Source organism: Entelurus aequoreus, linkage group LG04 (assembly GCF_033978785.1).
Source record: "Entelurus aequoreus isolate RoL-2023_Sb linkage group LG04, RoL_Eaeq_v1.1, whole genome shotgun sequence".
NCBI lineage: Eukaryota > Metazoa > Chordata > Actinopteri > Syngnathiformes > Syngnathidae > Entelurus > Entelurus aequoreus.
Window position 1 is genome coordinate 87,129,338 of NC_084734.1, and position 19,244 is coordinate 87,148,581.

The following is a 19,244-nucleotide window of genomic DNA, read 5'->3' on the forward strand; positions in this document are numbered from 1 at the left end:
CTCCCACCTTACATTCCTCAGGGACATTTGTATTAGATCTTTTAAGCAGGTGTTTTTTGTTTACATTGTTATTGCCTTCTGGTTAGCTAATGTTTGCCCTGCAGGTAATAGTCACTTTTCCACCCCATTTATATATTAGGTATAGTTGTAAGCCTAGTTGTTAAAGTGCACATCATTAATGTTAATTAAGCAATATCACATGAGAGGGAATGCTGTTTTTTAATTTGAGCACTGCTGTGATTCGGTTAAAGATAATCATAACATAACATTCTCATATAATATGTTAATTTGCTTTCTTTAAGTAAAAAAAAAAGGTCAAAGACAAAGCTATTCGGTTTCTTGAGAGTATATACACTTCACTGCCGATGTGGGGGGGGCGCCACCTAAAATCTTGCCTAGGGCGCCAGATTGGTTAGGGCCAGGCCTGTTTACTGCTATTACCCAAGTATATTTTACTTTCTGGTATTAAGTTGTAAAATCAATATATTAGTTAAGTAAATATTACTTGGAATGAATGATCAAATTTACATATAAAAGTGAGGATACAAAGTTACAAACAACCATCAAGTAAGACATTAAATAAAAGGTGAGATTTTAAAGTAAAAGAAGTGAAATAATAAATCTTTGTAAAATTTACATTAATATCCGTGGTAACAATTACAAGGCCAAAAAAATCATTTTTTCCAGTGTGGATCGTCCGGTAAATTGAGAGCTTTGCCTTCCGGCTCAGCTCCTTCTTCACCACAACGGATCGATACAGCGCCCGCATTACTGAAGACGCCGCACCGATCCGCCTGTCGACCTCACGATCCACTCTTCCCTCACGCGTGAACAAGACTCCGAGGTACTTGAACTCCTCCACTTGGGACAAGATCTCCTCCCCAACCCGGAGATGGCACTCCACCCTTTTCCGGGCGAGAACCATGGACTCGGACTTGGAGGTGCTGATTCTCATTCCAGTCGCTTCACACTCAGCTGCGAACCGATCCAGTGAGAGCAGAAGATCCTGGCCAGATGAAGCCATTATGACCACATCATCTGCAAAAAGCAGAGACCTACTAATCCTGCAGCCACCAAACCAGATACCCTCAACGCCCTGACTGCGCCTAGAAATTCTGTCCATAACAGTATCGGTGACAAAGGGCAGCCTTGGCGGAGTCCAACCTTTACTGGAAACGGGTCCGACTTACTGCCGGCAATGCGGACCAAGCTCTGGCACTGATCATACAAGGAGCGGACCACCACAATCAGACAGTCCGTTACCCCATACTCTCTGAGCACTCCCCACACGGTCGCATGCCTTCTCCAAGTCCACAAAGCACATGTAGACTGGTTGGGCAAACTTCCATGCACCCTCAAGGACCCTACCGAGAGTATAGAGCTGGTCCACAGTTCCACGACCAGGACGGAATTGTTATTTGTTATTTAGCACTGAGTCGTGCTGTCCAGTTACTACCGTGTTTTCCTACACTTCTGCGTCTAATTGGTAGTAATGTACTGTACTGTATTATATAGTAGATTGTGCATGCAGTTGCAATTCCAAGACACTATATAGCAGTAGTTTATAGATGTGTGTGACGGTGTGTTTCCATAGCCAGGAAGTAGTCTTTGCCATTAATTTCGATGTTCCATACTTTTCTTTTGTTGAGTCTTACAAAGTGTATAAACTGTAAGTATTGTATTTGTTACACACCAGCTGTTTGATTGTAATGTGCATCTTGGTTGTAATTTTAAATCACAAAATTTGGAGGTGTTGAGATCGCCATGCAAAATCATTAATGCTTATCGGTAGCATGTCTACGGCAAAAATAATGTAAATCCACATCAAGCCAGCGCATTTTGAAAAGTGAAGCCTTACTGTACTTTTAAACGCCTTCTTGCTTTATTGGCATGGGACGTTGTAACACTACTTAGTGGCGGTCTGGCTGAGTCTACTCTGAGTCCTTGACTGCTTGTTTCCAAGCCAAACGGACATGACGTCTTGTTCAGCAAAGGTGTGGAAATATTAGCACTGTTTGATTTTTTGTGTGAATCGGTTCCAGGTAGTACCGACAGACTTAGGTCGATACCTATAAAAGTACTCGGTACGCATCTTTCAATATGTTCAGGACGTCTCATCCGCAGGATGTGTCTTTGAACATGTTTGTTTACAAACGAGAATCTAGGGATACATAACTTTTCTGAATCATACAGTACAACCATACTTGCCAACCCTCCCGTTTTTAGCGGGAGAATCCCGGTATTCAGCGCCTCTCCCGGCAGAGATTTTCTCCCGACAAACTCCCGGTATACAGCCGGAGCTGGAGGCCACGCCCCCTCCAGCTCAATGCGGACCTGAGTGGGGACAGCCGTTCTCACGTCCGCTTTCCCACAATATAAACAGCTTGCCTGCCCAATGACGTCATAACATCTACGGCTTTTAGAGAGTAGAGTGCACAACAAGGAGAGAGAGTTCTTGGTTTCTTATGTGGGTTTATTGTTAGGCAGTCTCATTAACGTCCTCCCAGCGCGGTAACAACACACAACAACAGCAGTCACGTTTAGTCTACCGTAAAGCAGTTCGTCTGCAGTAAACAGCAATGTTGTGACACTCTTAAACAGGACAATACTGCCATCTACTGGATAGCCTGCAGAACACTGAAATTCAAGTATTTTATTTATATGTATAATAAAATAAAATAAAATAAAAAATAATAATAAAAATAAATAAATAAATAAATATATATATATATATATATATATATATATATATATATATATATATATATATATATATATATATATATATATATATATATATATATATATATATATATATATTTATTTATTTATTTATTTATTTTTATTCCCCCCCCATTACATACAATTATCCAATTGGAGGCTGTGTTTGTTTGGTAAAACCCAGCTGATGACATTTCTTTTGACCGGGCATTGTATAAAATATAACAAAAATACACTTTAATGGGAAAAGTATCTTGGAAAAAACGACAAGGTTCACACTTTGCATGTAACTGTATTAGTTTTTGCGCCATGCATTGTCCTTGTTTGCAGAAATGTAATCTTACTTGCTGACACATTTTCTTTCTGCCTAAATTGCAGCTCAATTTTACACTTGGCAAACTCCACTTGCGGGCTGGGCTGGGTTAAACCTGTTCCGGGACCCGCATATTTGATATTGTTTGTTTTTATTTTTTTCAACAAACAGAAACCAGACAGTCAGGTTCAATGACACTTTGTCAGGAAAGGTACTTCTACGTCTTCCCTCCTGTTTATTTTGTACACAGGTGTCAGAGTACATGCAACAACAAGACAAACATGAAATATGGCGATGATTCAGTAATTGTTAGTTTGTTAAATGGTTATGCAATCGTGGGTGTCAGCTTTCTGATGCCGTATTGTCGTAGTTTGGGGCCACATGAAGGAAAATCTATTCCCAAGTGGGCCGCAGTGATCATCTTGGCATGATAACTTAAAAATAAAGACAACTTAAAATTGTTTTCTTCTAAAAATGTACACATTTTACAATTTTTTTTGTTTTTTTTACACTTACATGTTGCGGCTGATTGTATTCTGAATAAATTATCTTATCTGGCAGAGTTTTAGAATGCTCCCATTGGTGTTATTATTTAATCTATCAGAATATGAATTGAAAAATAACAACAAAATCCAATTACAGGATTTTATTATTGTAATTTACTCCTTTTCCTCAACTGATGTACCAACCCTGTTTCCGTATGAGTTGGGAAATTGTGTTGGATGTAAATATAAACGGAATACAATGATTTGCAAATCCTTTTCAAGCCATATTCAGTTGAATGCACTACAAAGACAACATATTTGATGTTCAAACTCATAAACTTTATTTTTTTTTTGCAAATAATAATGAACTTAGAATTTCATGGCTGCAACACGTGCCAAAGTAGTTGGGAAAGGGCATGTTCACCACTGTGTTACATGGCCTTTCCTTTTAACAACACTCAGTAAAGGTTTGGGAACTGAGGAGACACATTTTTGAAGCTTCTCAGGTGGAATTCTTTCCCATTCTTGCTTGATGTACAGCTTAAGTTGTTCAACAGTCCGGGGGTCTCCCTTCTGCTATTTTAGGTGCCACACATTTTCAATGGGAGACAGGTCTGGACTACAGGCAGGCCAGTCTAGTACCCGCACTCTTTTACTATGAAGCCACGTTGATGTAACACGTGGCTTGGTATTGTCTTGCTGAAATAAGCAGGGGCGTCCATGGTAACGTTGCTTGGATGGCAACATATGTTGCTCCAAAAGCTGTATGTACCTTTCAGCATTAATGGTGCCTTCACAGATGTGTAAGTTACCCATGTCTTGGGCACTAATACACCCCCATACCATCACACATGCTGCCTTTTACACTTTGCGCCTATTACAATCCGAATGTTTCTTTTCCTCTTTGGTCCGGAGGACACGACGTCCACAGTTTCCAAAAACAATTTGAAATGTGGACTCGTCAGACCACAGAACACTTTTCCACTTTGCATCAGTCCATCTTAGATGAGCTCAGGCCCAGCGAAGCCGACGGTGTTTCTGGGTGTTGTTGATAAACGGTTTTCACTTTGCATAGTAGAGTTTTAACTTGCACTTACAGATGGAGCGACCAACTGTAGTTACTGACAGTGGGTTTCTGAAGTGTTCCTGAGCCCATGTGGTGATATCCTTTACACACTGATGTGGCTTGTTGATGTAGTACAGCCTGAGGGATGGAAGGTCACGGGCTTAGCTGCTTACGTGCAGTGATTTCTCCAGATTCTCTGAACCCTTTGATGATATTACGGAGCGTAGATGGTGAAATCCCTAAATTCCTTGCAATAGCTGCTTGAGAAAGGTTGTTCTTAAACTGTTCAACAATTTGCTCAGGCATTTGTTGACAAAGTGGTGACCCTCACCCCATCCTTGTTTGTGAATGACTGAGCATTTCATGGAATCTACTTTTATACCCAATCATGGCACCCACCTGTTCCCAATTAGCCTGTTCACCTGTGGGATGTTCCAAATAAGTGTTTGATGAGCATTCCTCAACTTTATCAGTATTTATTGCCACCTTTCCCAACTTCTTTGTCACGTGTTGCTGCCATCAAATTCTAAACTTAATGATTATTTGCAACAAAAAAAAAAAATGTTGATGAGTTTGAACATCAAATATGTTGTCTTTGTAGCATATTCAACTGAATATGGCTTGAAAAGGATTTGCAAATCATTGTATTCCGTTTATATTTACATCTAACACAATTTCCCAACTCATATGGAAACGGGGTTTGTAGAATAATCTCCAACAAAACTTGTGAATTTGGACTCATTTCATTAATCACACATGAAGTTAAAAGAAGATACGTGTATTATTTCAGCATATTCAAGTGTGCCCAGAAAATGTGTCCCCTGTCATTTCCCCCCAAAGTAATTCATGTTGTATACTGTTCACTACTGTATGTTTACAGTCGGGGCGGCCATTTGCTGCCTGTTTTATTTGTAGTTATTTTACCCACGGCACATTGTAGGGATGAAATCGAACCATAAATAAAAAGCAAATATATGGGGAAAAAATAGTACAACACGGCACAATGTAATGAAAAAAAAACAACAAATAATAAAAATGTCCTGTCTTTCAATAAATTTAACATAATTGTTTTCCTTTTATTAGGAAATATAAAACATTATACAAAATAAGGAAGTGGCTGGCTACATCCTTCTATTTGTCAGTGTTTGCATCTGCTGAGCCTGCCCTCTAGTGTTTGATAGTAATATGACATGCAAGGCATGCCTTTGTGATTGAAGTATTGGCTAAGCTTAAACTACTTTAGTTAAAACAACTCTAATAAAGTAATTTGGATAATTAGTTTTCTGCTTGAGCTACATTTTCCACCCTGTGTATACTTAGACTTAGACTTCCTTTTTATTGTCATTCAAATTTGAACGGAATTTCGTTACATAAACTCATGGTAGTGCAGGATAAAAAAGCAACAAGGTGCATATATAAATAAATAAATAAATATATATAAATATATATATAAACTAAATAAATATATATGAATAAATAAATAGATTACTGTACAGATAAATATATTGCACTTTTCCACATACATCCACGTTTATGGATGTATGTTATACTGCAAAAACTGAAATCTAAGTAAGATGAAATATCTCAAATAAGGGTGATATTTGCTTATTTTCTGTCGGATGATATAATTCTTCTCACTAAGCAGATTTTATGTTAGAGTGTTTTACTTGTTTTAAGTCTCAGTAAGATATTACAGCTTGTAGCTGAGATTTGATGAGCTATATTGAGTAAAACATGCTTGAAACTAGAATATCAACTGTTGCAAAGCTGTGTCATCAACACTCACACGTATAAAACTACTTTTTTAATGTAATAATTTCTTATTTCAAGCATGAACAAAAATCATGACTTTGACACAATTGTGTCTCATAATTAAAACAGATGGCAGCCAAATGGACTTTGCTGTTTTGTTTGCAATGAAACAAGAGAAAATATGTACTCATGTACAGGTAGTAGTACAGTTCTCACAGGACAGTAAACGGACAGTTAATATTTAAACATTTTAACATGTGACATTTCAAACTATTTTGAACAGAAATAGTTCATGCACATTCAGGTAAATTCTTCAAAATAACAATAAAACATTTTTTGGCTGGGGGCCGGGCTATATATATATATATATATATATATATATATATATATATATATATATATATATATATATATATATATATATATATATATATATATATATATATATAATATATATATATATATATATATATACACTACCGTTCAAAAGTTTGGAGTCACCCAAACAATTTTGTGCAATAGCCTTCATTTCTAAGAACAAGAATAGACTGTCGAGTTTCAGATGAAAGTTCTCTTTTTCTGGCCATTTTCAGCGTTTAATTGACCCCACAAATGTGATGCTCCAGAAACTCAATCTGCTCAAAGGAAGGTCAGTTTTGTAGCTTCTGTAACGAGCTAAAGTGTTTTCAGATGTGTGAACATGATTGCACAAGGGTTTTCTGATCATCAATTAGCCTTCTGAGCCAATGAGCAAACACATTGTACCATTAGAACACTGGAGTGATAGTTGCTGGAAATGGGCCTCTATACACCTATGTAGATATTGCACCAAAAAGCAGACATTTGCAACTAGAATAGTCATTTACCACATTAGCAATGTATAGAGTGTATTTCTTTCAAGTTAAGACTAGTTTAAAGTTATCTTCATTGAAAAGTACAGTGCTTTTCCTTAAAAAATAAGGACATTTTAATGTGACCCCAAACTTTTGAACGGTAGTGTATATATATATATATATATATATATATATATATATATATATATATATATATATATATATATATATATATATATATATATATATATATATATATATATATATATATATATATATATATATATATATATATATATATATATATATATATATATATATATATATATATATATACTAACGGTAGTGTATATATCACTCCAGTGTTCTAATGGTACAATGTGTTTGCTCATTGGCTCAGAAGGCTAATTGATGATTAGAAAACCCTTGTGCAATCATGTTCACACATCTGAAAACACTTTAGCTCCTTACAGAAGCTACAAAACTGACCTTCCTTTGAGCAGATTGAGTTTCTGGAGCATCACATTTGTGGGGTCAATTAAACGCTCAAAATGGCCAGAAAAAGAGAACTTTCATCTGAAACTCGACAGTCTATTCTTGTTCTTAGAAATGAAGGCTATTCCACTAAATTGTTTGGGTGACCCCAAACTTTTGAAAGGTAGTGTGTATATATATATATATATATATATATATATATATATATATATATATATATATATATATATATATATATATATATATATATATATATATATATATATTCCTCGCGTACTAATTGGCTGAAAGAGCACGCACTTGGTGCGATGATGTCATGTTATCCATGGAAAAATGCATTTTTAGACCATATGATTTGCCTGAGCGGCTAGGAGACCCCGAGAGTAACAAGCGCTTGCCTTGTTGCCTTTCCATTAAGAACAATGAACTAGTTTTTAGTGTAAGTTTGCTGGTTTCAAGAACTGTAATGCCGAGCGCATATCATTATGTCAAGATAATGGCACTAGCATTTACTTCATTTAAGAATATTTTTGAACATATTGAGCAAAAAGGTCTCTTTTTTTTTCTATCAAGAAAAGTGCACTTGTTATTAGTGAGAATATACTTATTTTAAGCTATTTTGGGTTCATTGAGGTTATCTAATTTGACTTGTTTTGGAAAGTCTTGACAAGCCACATTTTCTTGTTCTGTCGGCAGATAATTTTGCTTAATTCAAATAAAATACCCCTCATTTTTGTATTTTTTTTTCTTGTTTTTGAACACTGACTTTTTGCAGTGTAGATTCAGTCTCGTCGAGGTCCCTCCTGCCCTCCCACTGCTTCTGTGTCCTCGCACATGTGTTTACCAGAGCTGGCTCCCACACTCGTTACCATAGAAACGCCATCTCTTTGCACCAACACCGCCCGCCACCGCCGTTCATTTTCCAAAGGTTTTTAAACATGCGACAAAAGAACACACACTGGCTTCCCCCAGTATCAAAATGTTTTATTAATCAATTACATCACAAAACACAAGGTATAAAAAGATTTTGCATATTATTATTTTTATTTTTTTTACAGGATAACACATGTCGTAGATCAGGGATGTCAAACTGGTTTCCATTGAGGGCCACATGGCAGTTATGAGGGTCGCTTGTAACAGTGAATAATGTATTAATTTGCATCTGGATTTCATTATTCATTATATACATTTTTTTAAGTAGACTGTCCATTTTACGGTAAAAACTTTACATTTACAAAATTTTACTGTAAAATAGTGTTTTTTTTTTTTTTTTTTTTTTTTTACAACATTTTACGGTAAATGGAAAAACAGTACCAACGTTTTTTTTTGGGGGGCGTTTACGGAAAAAGCTGGCAGTTTAGATGCCAAAATTTTGGTTTATACAAAATTATATTGTTTTTTTATTCTGGCAACTTAGCTGCCAGTTTTTCTACCGTAAAAACAAATGTACCGTCTTTCCATTTACAGTAACACACCGTTAAAAATGACAACCGTAGATTTTACAGTCAAAAACTGGCAGCTCAGTCAACAGAATTTTAACGCAAGAAACAGTACCGTATTTTTTTAAAGTTTGACACACATGTGTAGTAGATAATGAAAGAACTAAAGATGGATCATCTTAACAATATTTATTCCATATAAATACATACCTGAAACACGTAAATCTCTTAACGCCAGCTTTGGTTCCACCAAGCAGCACCGTTTATTCTGACGTTTTAGTGTGTGAATGTAAAATGGGGACCAACATACAAACCCTGTTTCCATATGAGGTGGGAAATTATGTTAGATGTAAATATAAACGGAATACAATGATTTGCAAATCCTTTTCAAGCCATATTCAGTTGAATATGCTACAAAGACAACATATTTGATGTTCAAACTCATAAACATTTTTGTTGTTTGCAAATAATCATTAAGTTTTGAATTTGATGGCAGCAACACGTGACAAAGAAGTTGGGAAAGGTGGCAATAAATACTGATAAAGTTGAGGAATGCTCATCAAACACTTATTTGGAACATCCCACAGGTGAACAGGCTAATTGGGAACAGGTGGGTGCCATGATTGGGTATAAAAGTAGATTCCATGAAGTGCTCAGTCATTCACAAACAAGGATGGGGCGAGGGTCACCACTTTGTCAACAAATGCGTGAGCAAATTGTTGAACAGTTTAAGAAAAACCTTTCTCAAGCAGCTATTGCAAGGAATTTAGGGATTTCACCATCTACGCTCCGTAATATCATCAAAGGGTTCAGAGAATGTGGAGAAATCACTGCACGTAAGCAGCTAAGCCCGTGACCTTCCATCCCTCAGGCTGTACTGCATCAACAAGCCACGTCAGTGTGTAAAGGATATCACCACATGGGCTCAGGAACACTTCAGAAACCCACTGTCAGTAACTACAGTTGGTCGCTACATCTGTAAGTGCAAGTTAAAACTCTCCTATGCAAGGCGAAAACCGTTTATCAACAACACCCAGAAACGCCGTCGGCTTCGCTGGGCCTGAGCTCACCTAAAATGGACTGATGCAAAGTGGAAAAGTGTTCTGTGGTCTGACGAGTCCACATTTCAAATTGTTTTTGGAAACTGTGGACGTCGTGTCCTCCGGACCAAAGAGGAAAAGAACCACTCGGATTGTTTTAGGCGCAAAGTGTAAAAGCCAGCATGTGTGATGGTATGGGGGTGTATTAGTGCCCAAGACATGGGTAACTTACACATCTGTGAAGGCGCCATTAATGCTGAAAGGTACATACAGGTTTTGGAGCAACATATGTTGCCATCCAAGCAACGTTACCATGGACGCCCCTGCTTATTTCAGCAAGACAATGCCAAGCCACGTGTTACATCAACGTGGCTTCATAGTAAAAGAGTGCAGGTACTAGACTGGCCTGCCTGTAGTCCAGACCTGTCTCCCATTGAAAATGTGTGGCACCTAAAATAGCAGAAGGGAGACCCCCGGACTGTTGAACAACTTAAGCTGTACATCAAGCAAGAATGGGAAAGAATTCCACCTGAGAAACTTCAAAAATGTGTCTCTTCAGTTCCCAAACCTTTACTGAGTGTTGTTAAAAGGAAAGGCCATGTAACACAGTGGTGAACATGCCCTTTCCCAACTACTTTGGCACGTGTTGCAGCCATGAAATTCTAAGTTCATTATTATTTGCAAAAAAAAAATTAAGTTTGTGAGTTTGAGCATGAAATATGTTGTCTTTGTAGTGCATTCAATTGAATATGGCTTGAAAAGGATTTGCAAATCATTGTATTCCGTTTATATTTACATCTAACACAATTTCCCAACTCATATGGAAACGGGCTTTGTAAAAGGGGGACCAACATACTTAATCAGTACCACTATTTTGGCACCCCATCGCCTTGTTGTTGAACTCATTGTCAGTCTATACCGTGTCACCATCCTGAGCTGTACCACTTGGTGAAACACGAGACGTTCTATATCTCAGTGATAGCGGGGAGCATGCAGGCTCCAATGCGTCCCTCCCTCCAAGCGGACCTGCAGTCAGAGATCCACTGCGAGACCACAGATCGCCTCTTCACGGGGCTCAGTCCCCCTTTGTCGTCTGACACACTTCCCAACCGGGCCGCCAATCTGGGCCTGTTGTGTTCAGGTGAGATGCTCGTTACGGTGCAGAGGTTGATGTCTGTCTGTAGCTCCGGGCAGCTGCTGGTGCGTTGCCGTGGGAGACCCGGGCTTGCGGTGTGGGGGATGCTGCGGGCTCTGGGCCTCTCCCGCTCAACACCGCGTTGCCTTTGAAAGCTTTCCGCCCCGCTTCCTGACTGGTGTCCGTAGAGATACTCCAGAGGGTCCGCTCCATTGTGCGTACGTTCAGAGGATTTAGTCCCGCTGAGGCGTGACAAAGCGTGCGAGCGCTGGTTGCGGGGTGAAACATCGCCGGTGGGGAAGGTGGGGTGCGCCAGGTGGCAGATGGAAAGGAGGTAGTCATCGGAGGAGACTTGATCAACAGCATGCGGCGTGTTGGTCTCATTCAGTTCCCTCAGCGTCTCCTCGGTGCCCTCTCTGATGGTGGGCAGCAGCAGTCCTCCCTTGGAGAGCAGTTTGGACCGTAGCCGCATAGCTGAGGGAGTGGGAAATACCGGGTTTATTTCCAAAATAATTTTCTAGGAATACACCGCACATCAACATCAGCAGGGATCAGTGCTTTATCGCAGAGGCTCCAAAATGTGGTGGCCAATGGCGTGTTTTTGGAAATGGTGCGCCTCGGCTAAATATTTATTTGTGGTGCAGCGCAATCTGTGATCCAAACAATACACATCTTTGAAAAGGTTCATTTTTTTTATAGCTTTTGTATTAACCCTGTGCAGGGCCGGCCCGTGGCATAGGCCGTATAGGCAAATGCTAAGGGCGCCGTCCATCAGGGGGCGCCACGCCAGTGCCACAAATGTTGGAGAAAAAAAAAATTAAAAAAAGTTGGTACTATTATTTCTAAATACAAAAAATAATCCCACGTTAATTAAAATGCAAAGTAAAGCCTATTTAATAGAAATATTATGTTACAACATTATGCCCCCCCCACCTTCCCGTATCATGACTCTTTTTGGACGTCACCACATCAAAAAATCAACACAAGATGTCAAAACGGCCAAAACTGTCAGGTGCCCAGGGAAGAAAAAAGAGAAAAGAAGAAGAGGAGGAGAAACGAGAAAAAGACAGAGGTAGCAGGTAGGTAAAGTTAGCCTACATGAAATTATTTGTCTGTTACAGAATGTGATAGTAACCTGGCTTTTTAGCATTAAGCTAATGTTACATGATTCGGCAATTGCTAATCAATAAATAGCTAGTTCTGTTTTAACGTCGGGTTAATATTGTGGAGGGGACTAAATTGTTATGGAAAATAATAATGTAACGTTAGGTAATTACAGTACTCCCACCTTACATTCCTCAGGGACATTTGTATTAGATCTTTTAAGCAGGTGTTTTTTGTTGACATTGTTATTGCCTTCTGGTTAGCTAATGTTTGCCCTGCAGGTAAGGCTAATTGATGATTAGAAAACCCTTGTGCAATCATGTTCACACATCTGAAAACACTTTAGCTCGTTACAGAAGCTACAAAACTGACCTTCCTTTGAGCAGATTGAGTTTCTGGAGCATCACATTTGTGGGGTCAATTAAACGCTCAAAATGGCCAGAAAAAGAGAACTTTCATCTGAAACTCGACAGTCTATTCTTGTTCTTAGAAATGAAGGCTATTCCACTAAATTGTTTGGGTGACCCCAAACTTTTGAACGGTAGTGTATATTGAGTAAAACATGCTTGAAACTAGAATATCAAGTGTTGCAAAGCTGTGTCATCAACACTCACAAGTATAAAACTACTTTTTTAAAGTAATAATTTCTTATTTTAAGCATGTAAAAAAAAAAATCATGACTTTGACACAATTGTGTCTCATATTAAAACAGATGACAGCCAAATGGACTTTGCTGTTTTATTTTCAATGAAACAATAGAAAATAGGTACTCATATAGTAGTACAGTTGTTATTAGTGAGAATATACTTATTTTAAGGTATTTTTGGGTTCATTGAGGTTAGCTAATTTGACTTGTTTTGGAAAGTCTTGACAAGCCAAATTTTCTTGTTGTATCGGCAGATAATTTTGCTTAGTTCAAATAAAATACCCCTAATTTTTGTATTTTTTTTCCTTGTTTTTGAACACTGACTTTTTGCAGTGTGCTTTAAATGGGACAACGAAAAAAGGAGGATTACCTCCAAATTCTTCAGGACGAGCTAAAATCATCAGCCCGGAGGTTGGGTCTTCCAACAGGACAATGACCCCAAACACACGTCAAAAAGTGGTAAATCAGGCTAGAATGAAGGTTTTAGAATGGCCTTCCCAAAGTCCTGACTTAAACGTGTGGACAATGCTGAAGAAACAAGTACATGTCAGAAAAGCAACACATTTAGCTGAACTGCACCAATTTTGTGGTCAAAAATTCAAGCAGAAGCTTGTGGATGGCTACCAAAAGCGCCTTATTGCAGGTAAACTTGCCAAGGGACATGTAAGCAAATATTAACATTGCTGTATGTATACTTTTGACCCAGCACATTTGCTCACATTTTCAGTAGAGCCATAATAAATTCATAAAAGAAGCAAACTTCATGAATGTTTTTTGTGACCAACAAGTATGTGCTCCAATCACTCTATCACACACAAATAAGAGTTGTAGAAATGATTGGAAACTCAAGACAGCCATGACATGATGTTCTTTACAAGTGTATGTACACTTTTGACCACGACTGTATGTACTGCTTGAAATTGCATACCTTTTCAACTTTAATAGTATCCAATATTGCAGCAAATATTACAGTATATTTGATATTTGGCAAGTTCGCGAAAATTTTTTAAACGGTTTAAAAAAATTCTGCGCTCTGTCAAGAATGGAATAAAGTGCCGAGAGCGTATCAAAGCGTGACAAAGCTCAGCAAAACTTGACTAAAAGCGTAGGAAAGCTTAACAGATCTTGGTTGAAAGCGCGGACCCCAGTCTACAACTACAAATAGGAAGTGACTGTGATATTGACTAGTGACATTGAAACTTTATGTAAAACCAACACAGGATTACAAATCCATTCTCTTTTGCATCATTGCCTTTTTTATACCATGATCATTGTTTCTGTACTTCTGCTGTTTGATGTTGCAGTTTGACATTACTGTCTATCATTTTTCTGTATGAAAATGTTAATAATAAAGAGAATATGTTACGTTTTATAAAATAAATGCCTTTTATTATTTTCAACTAGCATAAGAAATGAAAGATAGATATTTATTAAGATGGCAAAAATAAAAGAAATGAAGAGATAAAACATAATATAACGGAAAAAAAGAGAAATTGAAAAAATAAATGAATATAAAAAATGTGTGGATAATTGCCTTTTATTATTGTCAACTAGCATAAGAAATGAAAGATATATATTTATTAAGATGACAAAAATAAAATAAATGAAGATATAAAACAATATAACGGAAAAAAAGAGAAATTGAAAAAATAAATGAATATAAAAAATGTGTGGATAATTGCCTTTTATTATTGTCAACTAGCATAAGAAATGAAAGATAGATATTTATTAAGATGACAAAAATAAAATAAATGAAGATATAAAACAATATAACGAGAAAAAAAAAGAAATTGAAAAAATGAATGAATATAAAAAATGTGTGGATAATTGCCTTTTATTATTGTCAACTAGCATAAGAAATGAAAGATAGAGATTTATTAAGATGACAAAAATAAAAGAAATGAAGATATAAAACATAATATAACGGAAAAAAAGAGAAATTGAAAAAATAAATGAATATAAAAAATGTGTGGATAATTGCCTTTTATTATTGTCAACTAGCATAAGAAATGAAAGATAGATATTTATTAAGATGACAAAAATAAAATAAATGAAGATATAAAACATAATATAACGAAAAAAAAGAGAAATTGAAAAAATAAATGAATATAAAAAATGTGTGGAAAACAGTATACTGAGTTTTTCACATTTTTTTCTTATTTTTGTTGTAACAATGCACAACAGAGCTTGATAATCGTGTCAGAGACTGATTTAAACCGTCAGGATCGCATCAAAGCGTAATAAGGTTCAATAAAGCGTAATAAAACATATCAAAGCGTGATTTAAAGCGTATCGAAGCGGGATCAAAGCGTGAGGAACGGTAACAAAGCGGCAACTAATTCGTATCAGAGCGTATCAAAGCATAACATTACTTCAGAGATTGGGATATTCGTGGAAAAATTGACAAAAATGACGGCGCTTTGCTCGCCGCTTTAAAGCGCGGCAAGCGCCGTTGGTGTGAACCAGGCGTAAGATCAGCCGATCAGCTGCTACTGACGGTCCCTGACACAAGGCTGAAGCTTAGCAGCGACAGAGCTTTCGCCGCTGCTGCTCCCAAGCTCTGGAACGACCTACCTCTGAGTGTTAGACAAGCCTCCTCTCTTCCTGTTTTTAAATCCTTTTTAAAAACATACTTTTATTCCATGGCTTTTAACACTGAGTGATCTCCATCCTGCAATGGCGCCCCATAATACACCTGCTGTGAACCTGTTTTTATGTTTTATTTATTTATTTTTTATCGTGCTCTGTTTATGTTGTGTTGTGTTTGCTCGGCTCTCGTATTATCTTTTAACCCGCCCATTGTACAGCACTTTGGCTATACCCCTGTGGTCAATTTTAAATGTACTTTATAAATTAAGTTGATTTGATGCAGTAATATTTCTTTGATTGATTAGTGATTTATTCTGATTCTGAGGTGAACAAGAAGCCTCCATATAAATACACCTGCCTGCCTCATGTCGATGTTTGCACATCCAAGCCCACATCATATTTTAGTCTCCACGTCCGTCCCAAAAATAGAGCGAGCCAAACCAAAATACCAGCCTCTCCCGGTCTCCTCCAAGGTGCAGCAGTGCTAAATTTAGAGCACACCTACGGTTAAGCGTGACTAAAACTGGAGACACAGTCTGTCCACAGAATCTGGGTGCGCGGTGAAGTGTATTACGGACATCTTTTGCGTGTTGGTTTCCACTCACCTGCTGGCAGGCGACCTTGGCTGATGATCTATGTCCTGCAGTGGCAAGCTCAAAGGTCGATGTGCAGCCGAGTGTTTGTTTGTCATGCGAGGTGCTGCGAGCGTGCAGCCGGCTGATGGTGCTTCTCCTTCAGCGCTCTCTGGCTGCTGCTGCTGCTGCTGCTGCTTTCTATGAGCAGATTGATCTTCTCCTCAACCAGCCCCCTTTTTTTCCCTCCCACTCCTTACTCACGCTCCCTCTCTCCCCTCGCTCACTTTCAATTTGCCCTCCTTCCCTGCCTCTAAAAATAGACCCACCATTCATATATCCTCACCCCGCCGATGGACGACCGTCTTGAGAAAGACAAAGACATAAATAAGAAATGGGGGAAAATAGGTCTCTTGTACTGATATGTATTACATCAGTACGATCAATCAATCAATCAATGTTTACCTACATAGCCCTAAATCACGAGTGTCTCAAAGGGCTGCACAAGCCACAACGACATCCTCGGCTCAGATCCCACATCAGGGCAAGGAAAAACTCAACCCAGTGGGATGACAATGAGAAACCTTGGAGGGGACCGCAGATGTGGGGACACCCCGCCCCCCGGGCGACCGGTGCAATGGATGTCGAGTGGATCTAGCATAATATTGTGAGAGTCCGGTCCATAGTGGATCTAACATAATAGTGAGAGTCCAGTCCATAGTGGATCTAACATAATAGTGTGAGAGTCCAGTCCATAGTGGATCTAACATAATAGTGTGAGAGTCCAGTCCATAGTGGATCTAACATACATAATAGTGAGAGTCCAGTCCATAGTGGATCTAACATACATAATAGTGAGAGTCCAGTCCATAGTGGATCTAACATAATAGTGTGAGAGTCCAGTCCATAGTGGATCTAACATAATAGTGTGAGAGTCCAGTCCATAGTGGATCTAACATACATAATAGTGAGAGTCCAGTCCATAGTGGATCTAACATACATAATAGTGAGAGTCCAGTCCATAGTGGATCTAACATAATAGTGTGAGAGTCCAGTCCATAGTGGATCTAACATAATAGTGTGAGAGTCCAGTCCATAGTGGATCTAACATACATAATAGTGAGAGTCCAGTCCATAGTGGATCTAACATACATAATAGTGAGAGTCCAGTCCATAGTGGATCTAACATAATAGTGTGAGAGTCCAGTCCATAGTGGATCTAACATACATAATAGTGAGATTCCAGTCCATAGTGGATCTAACATAATAGTGTGAGAGTCCAGTCCATAGTGGATCTAACATAATAGTGAGAGTCCAGTCCATAGTGGATCTAACATAATAGTGAGAGTCCAGTCCATAGTGGATCTAACATAATAGTGTGAGAGTCCAGTTCATAGTGGATCTAACATAATAGTGGGAGTCCAGTCCATAGTGGATCGAACATAATGAAGATTAAAGTACCAATGATTGTCACTGATAGTGTGAGAGTCCAGTCCATAGTGGATCTAACATAATATTGGGGGTTCGGTCCATAGTGGATCTAACATAATAGTGTGAGAGTCCAGTCCATAGTGGATCTAACATAATAGTGTGAGAGTCCAGTCCATAGTGGATCGAACATAATAGTGTGAGAGTCCAGTCCATAGTGGATCTAACATAATAGTGGGAGTCCAGTCCATAGTGTATCTAACATAATAGTGTGAGAGTCCAGTTCATAGTGGATCTAACATAATAGTGGGAGTCCAGTCCATAGTGGATCGAACATAATGAAGATTAAAGTACCAATGATTGTCACTGATAGTGTGAGAGTCCAGTCCATAGTGGATCTAACATAATATTGGGGGTTCGGTCCATAGTGGATCTAACATAATAGTGTGAGAGTCCAGTCCATAGTGGATCTAACATAATAGTGTGAGAGTCCAGTCCATAGTGGATCTAACATAATAGTGTGAGAGTCCAGTCCATAGTGGATCTAACATAATATTGTGAGAGTCCAGTCCATGGTGGATCGAACATAATAGTGAGAGTCCAGTCCATAGTGGATCTAACATAATAGTGTGAGAGTCCGGTCCATAGTGGATCTAACATAATAGTGGGAGTCCAATCCATAGTGGATCGAACATAATAGTGGGAGAGTCCAGTCCATAGTGGATCTAACATAATATTGTGAGAGTCTGGTCCATAGTGGATCTAACATAATAGTGGGAGTCCAGTCCATAGTGGATCGAACATAATAGTGTGAGAGTCCAGTCCATAGTGGATCTAACATAATAGTGTGAGAGTCCAGTCCATAGTGGATCTAACATAATAGTGTGAGAGTCCAGTCCATAGTGGATCTAACATACATAATAGTGAGAGTCCAGTCCATAGTGGATCTAACATAATATAGTGAGAGTCCCGTCCATAGTGGATCTAACATAATAGTGAGAGTCCAGTCCATAGTGGATCTAACATGCCAGTGAATGTATATGTACAGTATGTGTATATGTATGTTTGTACAGTGAATGTATATGTACAGTATGTGTATATGTATGTTTGTACAGTGAATGTATATGTACATGTATGTGTATATGTATGTTAGTACAGTGAATGTATATGCACATGTATGTGTATATGTATGTTTGTACAGTGAATGTATATGTACAGTATGTGTATATGTATGTTTGTACAGTGAATGTATATGTACAGTATGTGTATATGTATGTTTGTACAGTGAATGTATATGTACATGTATGTGTATATGTATGTTTGTACAGTGAATGTATATGTACATGTATGTGTATATGTATGTTAGTACAGTGATGCCATGATTTTAATAGTCCGGCCCGCGTGTGCACAGATTTTTCTCCATGCGGCCCCTGAGCTAAAATGAGTTTGACACCCCTGATGTAGACAGACTACACTTTGTTTATTTTTTTTTTGTGAAGCCTTTTCATTCTTCACCAATGTCCGGATTTGGATTGTTTTGCTAAATTGCAGCGGGATGACAGAACAGCATCCATGGTGGTAATTACTTTGAAGCATGCGGTGCGTATCACGCAGTCCAACGAATGC

General features: G+C 38.2%; 1 protein-coding gene across 1 annotated transcript; it reads right to left on the reverse strand.

Annotated features, from left to right (window-relative positions):
* Positions 1-10,908: 10,908 nt before the first annotated feature.
* Positions 10,909-16,361, reverse strand: si:dkeyp-72g9.4 (uncharacterized). Its single transcript, XM_062043808.1, has 2 exons — positions 16,224-16,361; positions 10,909-11,753 (listed from the first exon to the last, which is right to left on the reverse strand). The coding sequence occupies exon 2, from the start codon at positions 11,749-11,751 to the stop codon at positions 11,110-11,112; it is 642 nt and encodes a 213-aa protein (XP_061899792.1). The 5' UTR covers positions 11,752-11,753; positions 16,224-16,361; the 3' UTR covers positions 10,909-11,109.
* Positions 16,362-19,244: the final 2,883 nt, after the last annotated feature.

What these genes read in the sequence shown, in the direction of transcription:
- si:dkeyp-72g9.4 (XM_062043808.1), bottom strand. Translation starts at nt 11,751, where the DNA reads ATGCGGCTACGGTCCAAACTGCTCTCCAAGGGAGGACTGCTGCTGCCC.